Here is a 14,243-nt window from a genome sequence, read left to right on the forward strand (position 1 = left end):
TGCAGGTTCCAAAAAATTAGTGTATAGTAATGGTTTCTAGGAAAATCCTGATTATTATAATTAGTTCTGAGAGATGTAATGAATAGGCACGAGTTAAACTGTCCTTAATCTGCTTTGTGAGACCGCTTGTGGCGGAGCGATCCCCAGTGCTGCCCAGTGCTGCAACAAAGAACGCTGCTTCATGACACCTGTTGTTACTGAGCAGTCATCTCGGAATGCTCACCCGGCCGCAGCTGTCCTCCCACCTCGGTGAGGAGCGTTAGAAAGCAGGGGGGTTTGGAAGCTCCGAATTTGATTTCAGCAAAACGATTCATTCCCGTATATAAGAAATGGCAACAGCCCGGCTTCTTTGCAGAAGGAAAAGCAGCCCTGCAGTTCCTTAAGCCCCAGGGCTCTGCATCAAGCACCAACGCAGCAGCAGATCCAACCAAAACCAAAAATAGCACAAGACTTTTTTCACATCCATCAGCAATTACTTCTAAAAAAAGATTTCAGTTCACTCTTCTAAAACCTGAAGCCACCTAAAGGACGTGGCCTCAAGAGGTCAGGGCAGACATGACACAGCTCTACCTGCTGCATCTCCTCCCCCAGACACCGAGCAGCAGCTGAAGCCCTCTCCAGCCTGTCCCACCCAGCGCCCCAGGAAAGGGCTGTCAGGCCTCTTCGCAAGGCTCTGCAAAGACACTGGCCTCCAAGACCCCCCTGCTCGCCCCCAGCCTCTCCCAATGGTATCAAACAGCTATAAAAATTAATTGTATGTATAAAAATCAATTGTATATATTCTGTTAAGATACCCTGTAGAGTCCCAAGCTACGTAGACCAGAGCTGTTCATTAACTGATGGTCTGTTCATGGTTAAGGGCAAAGGTAATATGTTCTTCTTTAGGGATGTCTGCTAGGTGGGATTTATTACTCTAACTTTTTGTTAACAGTCTTTGAATCGTGACCAAAGGAGAGTTTGAGCCAAAGGCTTTGACTGAAGGACATTGGAGGGTGGCACATTTGAGTCTGGGGTCTGCGGGTGGTCGCAGCACAGCCCGTTGACTCGATTCAAGAACCTACTGCACACAACAGGATGAAGGTGGAGAGATGATAGTGAGTTACAAGAATTAACTTGTTTATGTAGGAGAACCTGTTTATTATGTATTATGTATCCAGTATAACCAGTAACTGGGACACTTCTTGTTAACCTCGTCGGATCCTGGGGATAGCAGGACCTCCAGCCGGCACCAAGGGATTCTCGGGGAGAACCACCGATCCCCAGACCGCACTGCTCAAGCAAGTTCCCCAGGAGAAGTTAAAGGCGTTGTGTCATTATTGGGTTGGGGGACTGGTAACTGCCTGTCCGTAAGGCGTGGTGGAAACCCCACAGACCTTGAACTGGTGGTGCTGCTCTGCAGAGCAAATGGGCTGTGGTGGAAAGGGCCATGCTGGGGAGGCTGAGAGGCAGACCCAGCTCAGGTTGGCCACTGTCCCCTCCACCCCAGCACGCATACGTTGCCCCAGCAGCTCCAGAGAAGGTCTTGGAGAAAGGAACTCAAACAAGTTGGTACAGGGTCCTTTATTTGGTTTCAACACACAGAGAGCACAGCTCCTTATTTACACAAGTCTGTGGGGCACACAAGGCAGGCAGACACTGACGTAGAAATACGATGAAGAATGACAGCATTTTGTGGACAGCATTAATACAACCAAGAAGAGCAAAAACCCAGAGAAATAAAAGCAAATAACCTGCGAAAGAGATGCTGGGCCTGTAATGAGTTCTATTACTAGTGATACGCAGAAAAAGATGGGCAGTTCATTGCTGCTTCTGAGAAGCAATCAGTCATAAGTTTCCTCAGGGCATCCTTGAGCTCCTGGTTCCTCATGCTGTAGATGAGGGGGTTCACTGCTGGAGGCACCACCGAGTACAGAACTGCCATCAACAGGTTCAGGAATGGGGAGGAGATGGAGGGGGGCTTCATGTAGGAAAAAAAAACTGTGCTGAGAAACAGGGAGACCACGGCCAGGTGAGGGAGGCAGGTAGAAAAGGCTTTGTGGCGTCCCTGCTCCGAGGGGATCCTCAGCACGGCCCTGAAGATCTGCACGTAGGACACCACAATGAACACAAAACACCCAAAGGCTAAACAGGCACTGACCACAAGTAGCCCAGCCTCCCTGAGGTAGGTGTCTGAGCAAGAGAGCTTGAGGATCTGGGGGATTTCACAGAAGAACTGGTCCACAGCATTGCCTTGGCAGAGGGGCAGTGAAAATGTATTGGCCGTGTGCAGCACAGCATAGGGAAAAGCAGTGCCCCAGGCAGCTGCTGCCATGTGGACACAAGCTCTGCTGCCCAGGAGGGTCCCGTAGTGCAGGGGTTTGCAGATGGCAACGTAGCAGTCGTAGGCCATGACGGTGAGAAGATAAAATTCAGCTGTACACAAAAAGGCAAAAACAAATACCTGGGCAACACATCCTGAGTAGGAGATGGTCCTGGTGTCCCACAGGGAATTGGCCATGGCTTTAGGAAGAGTGGTGGAGAGGGAGCCCAGGTCGAGGAGGGAGAGGTTGAGGAGGAAGAAGTACATGGGGGTGTGGAGGTGGGGGTTGCGGCCTATGGCAGTGATGATGAGTCCATTGCCCAGGAGGGCAGCCAAGTAGATGCCCAGGTAGAGCCAGAAGGTCAAGAGCTGCAGCTCCCGTGTGTCTGTGAATGTCAGAAGGAGGAACTCTGTGATGGAGCTGGCATTGGACATTATTTCACTGCAGGAATGGGGAACTGTTGAAAGAGGAGAAGACATTGACAAGTGAGGACAGATTTCTCTGAACCAGTCTTAAACCATTTCTCACAGATTAACCATAAAATGGCTTTCTTTTTGGGCGGGGACTTCAGTCAATTCCTATTTGTGAGTTCAGGATTGACGAGCGGGAGCTCTGACCTTGGGCTCCAGAGAAGTCAGACCTGTGTTACTGCAGCGGTGTCAAACAGCCCGTACAGTTGGTAGATATTCCTGGACATGGCTTCCTTCAGCTGAGTGAGAGGTATTTGCCTCAGTGACCGTGTGACAACTGTCCCTACTTATTACAGTGTGATAGAGTCAGCACCCAGACCGGCTTTGTCTGAGAGAAAAGAGCCCAGGGAGGGACCCAGCCCTTCCAACTCTGCTCTCCTGAACAGCAAAGTCTGGGTCGGAATCACCCACGGCCGACACAGAATGTTTCTCACCCCATTTTCCATCTCCAGTCTCTCTCCAGACATGATAACAGCAGCGTGCCTGTGGGGGAGAATGGGGCTGTCACGAGGTTCCCATCCTCCCCTGATGAGGTGCCCCCAGCACGGGGGAAGGGCACTTCAACATTTAACCCCAGGGAAGTTCTCAGGCGCATGATAGACAGCGCCCAGCATCTCCGGAAGGCAGACTCAACTTCTTTACTACATGTCTCACTTCTGCATTGCCCACAGGCCCCCAGGATCTGTGTCTCAAAATGCATTGGAGATATCCCCCACCCTCCCACACCCCACAACACAGAGCTTCCACAAACAAGAAAAGGAGCAGCAGGAACAGGAGAAAAAAAAACGCAAAGCAATCCCCTGATCGTTCTGCAAATTGGGAACAGGAGAGAAAGGCAGCTGGCACTCGGGAAAGCTTTCTCCTTACACAGCAGATCACAGCACCTCCACGCTGGCGACATCCCAGGCCGGTTGCTCTCAGTCACTTTTCTCTGCAGAAGGAAGAGGTCTATGTGTCAGGAGAGACGGATCTTTGCTCTACTGCAGCTGTGGCTGCAAAGGAGTCAGCATCTGCCTTGGATGCCCAGACTTAAGGGCAGAGGGTCCACGGGGGGCGAGGGAAGACTAGGGAGCCTGCTCAGAAGAACCTCTCTGTATTTGACATTGCATATCTCCTCCCTGAGAGTGCTCACTCAGCCCATCCCACACACTGTGTGCACAGCTCTGCCCTTCAGACCCCTCCTGGCAGCCAAGCACTGCCCAGGGGCATCTCCGTGGCTGCAGACTCTGATGGGAACATGAGTTAGTTGCTGATGAGGCTGGAGGGGTTTATGCTGAGGAGGTTTGTAAGCCAAAGGTGGTTTATTTTTGATAATCCCAGATTTAGAAACGTCCAAGTGAAATACATCTAGAGTTTTGGGAGGGCCTCCAACCAAACTGAGAGAATAATTTCCATGTCCAAAGTCTCCCTCCAACCCAGAGGCCGCTCAGAGTAGAAGACTGAAAGCACAGGCTCCTTCCCATTCAGGTAAAACCTGCCTTGATGTGCTTCTTGAGAAGCTGCCACTGCCAATGTACTGGGGGGGGATCTGGAGCAGTGAGAAGTCCTGATCAGTGCATCACCCTTTGAACAGCAGAAAATCCCTGCCCTGCCCTGCCCTGCCCTGCCCTGCTGGGGATCTGTCCTTCTACAAAGAGCTTCTCCCCACAGCTCCGTGAGGAGCTCCAAGAGCAGGCTGAGTGCTGATGCTGGCTGGTGACAGAGTCCCTGCCCGAAGACGCAGCCTCCTGTGGTGAAGGCACCCTGCTTGGAAGGACAGCCCTGGGCACTGCTGGCTGCACACCCACCTTCACACCCTCAACCCTTCAACAGAGCTTGACACCCACAGCCATCCCCACCAGAAGGCAGCCGTCATGCCCTGTCCCTCTCACACTGCACTAGGGAAGCCCTGCTCTGCAGCCCGGCTTCCTCTTCTCCATCACAGACAGATCCCAGAGGTTGGACACATTCAGGAGATCCTGCAAGGAGCCACCGACACATCACCCTGCACCCAGAGACTTACTGTGTCAGAGGCTGGGAAGAGTTCTCCTCCAGTGAGCTCTCAGCCATCCTCCCCCTCTCCCCTGCCTTCAACCTCTCTCTGCCCCGCTCCTTTCTCCTTGGTGCCCACAGGCAGCCCCCTCAGCCCTGCTGCGCTTGGCAGAGCAGCTGCTGCTGGGCAGAGCTGTCTCCCTGCAGCTCTGCCTGCTTGCTAGGAGCTCTCTCTGTCCCAGGAGCCCAGCCGAGCTCAGCAGCAGAGCAACAGCCCAAGAACTTCTTAATCATCTCTCTGGTGGTTTTGGTGACAAGTCTGTGAAACTCAGACACTGAGATGAAGCTGAGGAAACCTCTGGAGGAATCAAAATCAGATGCAAACTCCAAAGTTCTTGGAGCATTTCTGGGTTCCACTGAGGGACGTTACTGACAAAGCCTCCGTGAGGGCTGGTTAAAAAAGAAAACTGAAGGCAGTGACGACAGGTAGGCAAAGGCAAGGTGAAGGTGGCTCTGATGCTGAGTAAACCTTCGTGTGCTTTATGAAGCCAAAAGAAAGCCCTGACTCCCCAGCCCCTGCAAGGCAGACCCTGTCCCTCAGCAATTCCTCAGGGTTCTTCCTGGGGCAGGGTGATGTGGGGATGTGCAGTGCCAAGGGCAGGGTAAAGGTCCTGTGCTTCTGGGTTTGTCCTGGGTGGGTTGAGGAGGCACTGAGGTGCTGGTGCCGTAAGGTGAAGGGGTCTTCTGGTAGGCCTTGGGGGTTGAGACAACAGCCCTAGCCAAGGGGAGAAAGACCTCGGCTCTCTTGGGGGCTTTTTGTCTTGCCAGAGTCCTTGAGCGTCTCCACCACAGGATGTCCTACAGTGTCCCACACCCGCGCTTTCAACTGCACTGTGCAGATCAGACTGTCCCCAGGAGAGGCCTGAGCAACGCCTGAGGGACATGTTCTCCCTAACCAGAGGCTGGAGGTCAGGACCTGTAGCCTTCATGGAACACCCCCAGGTTTCCTCAGCATCAGAGCCACCTTGCCCTTGCCTTTGCCTGCCTGGGACGAAGGGAGATCCTGGCAAGAGGCCAGTGCTGCCGAGAGCTCTGGAGTGTCCCTCTCCTCCCACAATCACAGAACCAAGGAGGCTGGAAGGCAGCCAGTTACCATCTTTTCTGGGCTTCCCCTTCATGCTTGGTTTTAGCCAGCAGCTCCTTTCTCAGCCATGCCAGCCTCCTGCTACTTTTGTTTGACTTTCAGCATGTCAAGGTGGACCATTCTGGATTGTGAAGAGGAGATCCTTGAGCATCAAACAGCTCTCTGCTCCCGTCTTCTCTGCCAGGCTGTATCCCATGGGATTCTTCCAAGGAGATCCCTCAGCAATCCAAAGTCTGTTTTCTCTTTGCCTTCTTCCCTTTCCTTAGGATACTCAACTCTACCTTCTCACTCTGGATTCTTCCATTCCTCACCAGTTCTTCCTTGTTTGTAAATATTGTGGTTAACCCCAGCAAAAAATTAGGCACCACCCTGCAGCTTGCTCACTACCCTCCCCCAACATTAGTGGACAAGGGAAGCGGAAAGGAAAAGTAAAAGCAAGGAAACTTTGGGGATAAGATGGTCATTTTGGGTCCTTGGCGTGGTTATGTCCCCTCCAAACCTCTTGTACCCGCAGCCCCCCAGTCTATTCACTGGTGGGGCACAGTCAGAAACAGAGCAGGCCTTGAAGCTGTGCAAACACTCTTCAGCAACAGCCACAACATTAGTGTGTTCTCTGCATTGTTTTGGTCACAAATCTTGAGCACAGCACCATGGGAACTTCCGTGAAGAAAAGTAAGTCAAGCTCAGGAAGACCCAGTCCAATCACCACCCATTTATTCCATCCTATTTCTGTCATCCTCAGGTCCCAGACTGTCCAAAACCACCTCTATTAACACCACACCTTCCCACCACGTGACTGACAGACAGCTATCATTGCCTTATCTATAGGTAACCCCCTCACGTATCCATAAAATTGTCCATAAATTTTGCACTGTGTTCATGTATTCCATGACTCTGGTTCCATTTGGTATGGTGGTTACTCAGCACAAAGGAGGTGTGTTGTGTGCAGTTACTGGTCATGAAACCAGCTCAGGCTGGGCCATTGCTGCACATTGCCAGCTTTTTGCAAGGTCCATTTAGGTGATAACTGCTGCGGTACTTCCTAAAATATACAACTCAAATCGTGAGTTATTATCCAACCAAGGTTAAATCTACTGCAGGTACATGTCAGATTCCATCATCATCCAACCAGTGCACCCGTGTCCTTGAGCAAAAGCAATCCCACAATCAGGTTGGCCTTTTCCTGAGGGAGGAGCAACCCGTGCCATCTTTCCAAGCCTGCTCCCTACGTGCACTATGGGGTCTTTGTCTTCGGTTTTTGTCTGGGCAGGGCCAGGTCGGTCAGTCGATCCTCTGGTATTAACTAGGCAGGTGGCTTCTGCCCAGGCTGCATCCCACCGCTTGTATTTCCCAGCCCCCTTTGCTCTCACTCTTGTCCTTAACAGTCCCTTCTCTCGGTCAATCATTCCAGAGGCTGGTGTGTGACAGGGGATGTGGCACACCCAATCATTGCCACGTTCCCTGGCCCAGGGGCTTCTGAGGGTGTTTCAGAAATGAATCCTGCTGTCTGCCTCAGGTCTTTCTGGGGTGCCACAGCACTTGCTTTTCAGGGCCCAGGATAGTGTTTTGGGGGGTGGGTCATGATGGGCACGGGGCATGTTGTCAACCCTCTGGTTGTCACTTCTAGCACAGTAAGCACACGGTGCTTGCCTTGGAAGGTTCATGGCAGTGTGATATAATCCATCTGTGAGGCCTCTCTCATGGGGCACGTGGCTGGCTCATAGTTAACTTGCTCTCCACCACAGCTCACAGGTCCTTCTTCGCAGAGCTGCTCTCCAGCAGATGGACCCTCAGGCTGTACTGGTGCATAAGCTTATTCCTCCCCAGGTGAAAGACCTTACACTTGCCCTTAGTGAACCTCAGGTACCTCCCCACCCAGCTCTCCAGCCTGTCCAGGTCTCGCTGAATGGCAGCACAGCCTTCTGGCGTGTCAGCCACTTCTCCCAGTTTGGTATCGACAGCAAGTTTTAGTTGTATGTTTTAGCAAGTACTGCAGCAGGTATCACCTAAATGAGCTTTGCAAAAATCTGGACAAGTGCAACAATCATAGAATCATGGAACTGTGTTTTTTGAATACCTCCGGGGATGGTGACACCACCACTTCCCTGGGCAGCCTGTTCCAGTGCTTCACCACTCTTTCAGTAAAGAAATGCTACATCACGACCATCCTAAACTTCCTCTGGTGCAACTTGAGGCCATTTCCTCTTGTCCTGTCACTTCTTACTAGGGAATAGAGACTGACCCCCACCTCACTACAACCTTATCTCAGGTAGTTTTAAAGAGCGATGATGTCTCCCCTCAGCCTCCTCTTCTCTAGACTAAACAATCCCTGTTCCCTCAGCCGCACCTTGCAAGACCTGTTCTCCAGACCCTTCACCACCTTCGTTGCCCTTCTCTGCACACGCTCCAGCACCTCAGTGTCTTTCTTGCAGTGAGGAGCCCAAAACTGCACACAGAATTTGAGGTGTGGCCTCACCAGTGCTGAGCACAGGGTTACGATCACCTCCCTGCTCCTGCTGGCCACACCATTGCTGATACAGGCCAGGATGCTGTTGGCCTTCTTGGCCACCTGGGCACACTGCTGGCTCATGTTCACCAGCTGTTGACCAGCACCCCCAGGGCCTTTTCTGTCAGGCAGCTTTCCAGCTGCTCATCCCCAAGCCTGTAGCGCTGTGTGAGGTTGTTGTGACCCAGGTGCAGGACTCGGGCTGTTGGACTGGTTGAACTTCATACAATTGGCCTCAACCCATTAATCCAGTCTGTCCAGGTCCCTCTGCAGATGAGCAGTTCAATACTCCCACCAAATTTGGTGCCATCTCCAAACTCACTGAGGGAGCACTCGATCCCCTCACCCAACTCATCGATAAAGATGTTAAACAAGACCGGCCCAACACTGAGCCCTGGGGTACACTGCTTGTGACCAGTCACCATCTGGATTGAACCCTGTTCACCACCAGCCTGTGCTCGGCCATCCAGCCAGTTACCCTGACCTAACCTGAGCCAGTTGTAATGACCAGTAACTCCACACAACACACCTTTCGTCTTCTGAGTAACCACCATACCAAACGGAAGCCAAGCCATGGACGACATGGACTCAGTGGACACTTCACGGACAATTTCATGGATATATTTGAGGGGTGGCACATATTTAAAGCAATGACAGCTGTCTGTAAATACCGTGATTGAAAGGGGACAGTTGTATAAGAAGTTTTTTTTGCACAGTTTGGCACCTGAGTATGACAGAAATGGTATGGAATAACAGGTGGAGATTGGACTGTGTCTGGCTGGGCTGGACTGACTTCTGTTCATAAAGCTCCTGTGGTGCTACATCTCAGTTTTTTGACCAAAACAATGCTGAGAACACACTAATGTTCTAGCTGTTTCTGAATGATGTTTGAAAAGCGTCAAGGCCTTCTCTGTTTTGACTGTGTCCCACTAGTGAATAGAGGGGTGAGGGTGCAAGAGGTTGGGGGCAGACACAACCAGGCCAATGACCCCAAATCACCATCTTAAATTTTCTAGCTTTTACTCTACCTTTCCTCTTCCCCTGTCCCACTGAGTTGGGGGAGAAAGGTGAACAAGGTGCAGGGTGGTGCCTAATATCTTGTTGGGGTTAAACCACAACATTTATAAACAAGAGAAGGCTGGTTAGGAATGGAAAAGTCTGAGGTGAGAAGGTAGGTTGGAGGATGTGGAGAAAACGGAAGGCAAAGATCAGGGTTTCAATAGAGCAGATTTTGGGCTGCTGAGGGACCTCCTTGGAAAAATCCCATGGGCTGCATCTAGCAGAGAAGACAGGTGCAGAGAGGTGTTTGATGCTCAAGGATCTCCTCTTCACAATATATAATGGTTTACCTTGACATGATGGAAGTCACACAAAAGTGGCAGGAGGCTGGCATGGCTGAGAAAGGAGCTGCTGGCTGAAACCAAGGATGAAGGAGAAGTCCAAAAAAGGTGGGGGCTGGCTGCCTTCCAGCCTCCTTGGTTCTGGGATTGTGGGAGGAGAGGGACACTCCAGAGTTCTTGGCAGCACTGCCCTCTTGCCAGGAGCTCCTCTCGTCCCAGGCAGGCAAAGGCAAGGGCAAGGTCGCTCTGATGCTGAGTAAAGCTGGGGATGTTCCATGAAGGCTGCAGGTCCTGACCTCCAGCCTCTGGGAAGGGAGAACATGTCCCTCAGGCGTTGCTCAGGCCTCTCCTAGGGACAGTCTGATCTGCACGGTGCAATGGCAAGCGCAGGTGTGGGACACTGTAGGACTTCCTGTGGTGGAGACGCTCAGGGGCTCTGGCAAGACAAAAAGCCCCCAAGAGAGCCGAGGTCTTTCTCCCCTTGGCTACGGCTGTTGTCTCAACCCTCAAGGCCTACCAGAAGACTCCTCCAACTTCTGTCACTAGCACCTCAGTGCCTCCTCAGCCCACCCAGGACAAACCCAGAAGCAGAGGACCTTGGCCCTGCCCTTGGCACTGCACATCCCCACATCACCCTGCCCTAGGAAGCACCCAGAGGAACGGCTGAGGGACAGGGTCTGCCTTGCAGGGGCTGGGGAGTCAGGGCTTTCTTTTGGCGTGATAAAGCACACCAATGGTTAAGCAGCATCGGAGCCACCTTCACCTTGCCTTTACCTACCTGTCCTCACTGCCTCCAGGTTTCTCCTTCAACCAGCCCCCAGGGAGGCTTTGTCAATAATGTCCCTCAATGGAACCCATTAGCGCTTCAAGAAACTTTGGAGTTTGCTTCTGACTGACTTTGACTCCTTGAGAAGTTTCCTCCACTTCCCCTCAGTGTCTGAGTTTCAAGGACTCAACATCAAAACCTCCAGAGAGATGATTAAGAAAAGCAGGGTTAAAGGCAGGGGAGAGGGGGAGGATGGCTGAGAGCTCACTGGAGGAGAACTCTTCCCAGCCTCTGACACAGTAAGTCTCTGGGGGCAGGGTGATGTGTCGGTGGCTCCTTGCAGGATCTCCTGAATGTGTCCAACCTCTGGGATCTATCTGTGATGGAGAAGAGGAAGCCGGGCTGCAGAGCAGGGCTTCCCTCCTGCAGTGTGAGAGGGACAGGGCATGACGGCTGCCTTCTGGTGGGGATGGCTTGAGGGTGTGAAGCTTAGTGGGCACGACTTGAGGGTGTGCAGTCAGCAGTGCCCAAGGCTCTCCTTCTGAGTGGAGTCCCTTCACCACAAAAGGTTGTGAACTTGGACAGTGACTCTTACCAGGCAGCATCAGCACACGGCCTGCCCTGGGACCTCCTCATGGAGCTGTGGGGAGAAGCTGTGTGTGGAAGGAGAGATCTCCAGCAGGGCAGGGCAGGGATCTTCTGCTTTTCAAAGGGTGATGCACTGATCAGGACTTCTCACAACTCCAGATCCCCCCCAGGACATTGGCAGAGGCAGCTTCTCAAGAAGCACATCAAGGCAGGGTTTACGTGTAATGGGAAGGGGCCTGTGCTTTCAGTCTTCTAGTCTGAGTGGCCTCAGGGGTGGAGGAAGGGTTTGGACATGGCAATTATCCTCTCAGTTTGGGAGGAGGCATTGAAAGTCCAGATGTGTTTCACTTGGAGGTTTCTAAATCTGGGATTATCAAAAATAAAAAACCTTTGGCTTACAGACATCCCCAGCGTCACCTCTCCAGGCTTATCAACAATGAATTCATGTTCCCATCAGAGCCTGCAGCCACGGAGGTGCCTCTGGGCAATGCTCTGCTGCCAGGAGTTGTATGCAAGGCAGATCTGAGCACACAGTTTGTGGGATGGGACGTGTGAGCTCTGCCAGGGAGGAGATGTGGGGAGAAACAGCTCCAGGCAGCAGAGACATGTGCACAGAAAACTAGAAATGTCATGGCAGTGGGAATTCAGAAAGCTCCTGACCCAACACAGAGAGCTTCTTCTGAGCAAGCCTCCCTGGTCTCCCCTCCTCCCCAGCAGACCCTCTGCCCTCAAGGTGGGTGGTCCAGGGCAGGCGCTGCCTCCTCTGCAGCCAGAGCTGTAGTAGAGCGAAGGTACATCTCTCCTGACATATAAACCCCTTCCTTCTGCAGAGAAAAGGGACACAGAACAACCGGCCTGGGATGTCACCAACGTGGAGGTGCTGTGCTCTGCTGTGTAAGGAGAAGGCTTTCCCGAGTGCCAGCTGTCTTCCTCTCCTGTTCGCCATTTGCAGGGGGATCAGGGTATTACTTTGTGATTTTTTTTTCTCTTATACCTGCTGCTCTTTTTCTTGCATATGGAAGCTCCAGGCTCTGGGAGGGTTGGGGGTGTCTCAAATGCATTTTGAGACACTGACCCTGGGGGCTTTAGGCAATGCAGCACGTGGGAATTGGAAACAAGTTGAGTCTCCCTTCAAGAGATGCTGGGCACTGTCTTTCGGGCACCTGAGCATGTCCCTATGGTGAAGAGGTTGACGTGAACTTCTACCACGCTGAGGCGAATTCAGCAGGGGAGGATGGGAACTGAGTGACAACCCCATTCTCCCCCACAGGCACGCTGCTCTTATCATGCCTGGAGAGAGCCTGGAGATGGAAAATGGGGGGGGGAGAAAAGTTCTGTGCTATTGGAGAGTGATTCTGACCCAGACTTTGCTGTTCAGGAGCGCAGAGTTGGAAGGGCTGGGTCCCTCCCTGGGCTCTTCCCACAACCGGTCTGGGTGCTGACTCCATTGCACTGCAATAAATAGGGACAATTGTCACACGGTCACTGAGGCAAATACCTCTCACTGAACTGAAGGCACCCATTGCCAGGAACACCTACCGAATGCACGGGCTTTTTGACACCACTGCAATAGCACAGGCCTGACTTCTCTGGAAGTAAATCCTGAACTAACAAATGAAGTAAAGGAAGGTCTCCCTGAAAAAAAGAGAATTCATGGTAGCGGATACCTATGGGAAATAGTGTAAGACTTACTCAGATAAATCTGTCCTGACTTGTCAATATCTTCTCCTTTTTCAAGTCTCCCATTCCTGCTGTGAAATAATGTCCAACGCCAGCTCCATCAACCAGTTCCTCCTCATGGCATTTCCAGACACACGGGAGCTGCAGCTCTTGCACTTCTCGCTCTTCCTGGGCATCTACCTGGCTGCCCTCCTGGGCAACGGACTCATCATCACCACCATATCCTGCGACCACCGCCTGCACACCCCCATGTACTTCTTCCTCTTCAACCTCTCCCTCCTCGATCTGGGCTCCCTCTCCACCACTCTCCCCAAAGCCATGGCCAATTCCCTCTGGAACACCAGGGCCATCTCCTACTCAGGATGTGTTGCACAGTTTTTTCTCTTTGTCTTCTTGCTCACAGCAGAATATTCTCTTCTCACCGTCATGGCCTACGACCGCTACGTGGCCATCTGCAAACCCCTGCACTACGGGACCCTCCTGGGCAGCAGAGCTTGTGTCCACATGGCAGCAGCTGCCTGGGGCACTGCTTTTCCCTATGCTCTGCTGCACACGGCCAATACTTTTTCACTGCCCCTCTGCCAGGGCAATGCTGTGGACCAGTTCTTCTGTGAAATTCCCCAGATCCTCAAGCTCTCCTGCTCAGACACCTACCTCAGGGAGGCTGGGCTACTTGTGGTTGGTGTCTGTTTAGGCTTTGTTTGTTTTGTGTTCATTGTGGTGTCCTACGTGCAGATCTTCAGGGCCGTGCTGAGGATCCCCTCGGAGCAGGGACGCCACAAAGCCTTTTCCACCTGCCTCCCTCACCTGGCCGTGGTCTCCCTGTTTATCAGCACTGGCTTTTTTGCCTACCTGAAGCCCCCCTCCATCTTCTCTCCATCTCTGGACCTGGTGATGGCAGTTCTGTATTCTGTGGTGCCTCCAGCAGTGAACCCCCTCATCTACAGCATGAGGAACCAGGAGCTCAAGGATGCCCTGAGGAAACAGATTACTTGTTGTTTTTCAGAAGCAAGAAGGAACTGCCCATCTTCTGCATGTTACTCGTAATGGAATGTCATTACTGTCACAGCAGTAGTTTTGGGAGGTAGTTTTGTTCGGTTTCTTTGGTTTTAGATTTTTTGTTGTATTAATGTTTTCAACAAAAATGCTGTCATTTCACATTTTGTTTCTATGTCAGTATCTGCCTGTCTTGTGTGCCCCACAGACTTTGTGTAAATAAGGAGCTGTGCTCTCTGTGTCTTTAAACCAAATAAAGGACCCTGCACTGACTTGTTTGTCTGAGTTCCTTTCTGCAAGATCTTCTCTGGAGCTGCAGGGGCAGCGTCTGTGTGCTGAGGTGAAGGGGGCAGTAGCCACCCTGAGCTGGGTCTGCCTCTCAGCCTCACCAGTACGGCCCTGGCCACCACAGCCCACTTGCTCTGCAGAGCAGCACCACCAGTTCAGGGTCTGTGGGGAGCCTGGGGAGGGGGTGCAGGAAT

The 14,243-nt window shown here is 52.2% G+C and overlaps 2 protein-coding genes across 2 annotated transcripts; one reads left to right on the forward strand and one right to left on the reverse strand.

The window, feature by feature from the left end:
- Positions 1-1,768: 1,768 nt before the first annotated feature.
- Positions 1,769-2,734, reverse strand: LOC147413016 (olfactory receptor 14A16-like). Its single transcript, XM_086480883.1, has one exon. The coding sequence runs from the start codon at positions 2,732-2,734 to the stop codon at positions 1,769-1,771; it is 966 nt and encodes a 321-aa protein (XP_086337009.1).
- A 10,112-nt stretch (positions 2,735-12,846) lies between these two features.
- LOC147413017 (olfactory receptor 14A16-like) lies at positions 12,847-13,812 on the forward strand. Its single transcript, XM_086480884.1, has one exon. It carries the CDS (start codon positions 12,847-12,849, stop codon positions 13,810-13,812), a length of 966 nt encoding a protein of 321 aa, XP_086337010.1.
- Positions 13,813-14,243: the final 431 nt, after the last annotated feature.

This window comes from Leptosomus discolor, unplaced genomic scaffold (assembly GCF_034619465.1).
Source record: "Leptosomus discolor isolate bLepDis1 unplaced genomic scaffold, bLepDis1.hap2 HAP2_SCAFFOLD_35, whole genome shotgun sequence".
Taxonomy (NCBI): Eukaryota; Metazoa; Chordata; class Aves; order Leptosomiformes; family Leptosomidae; genus Leptosomus; species Leptosomus discolor.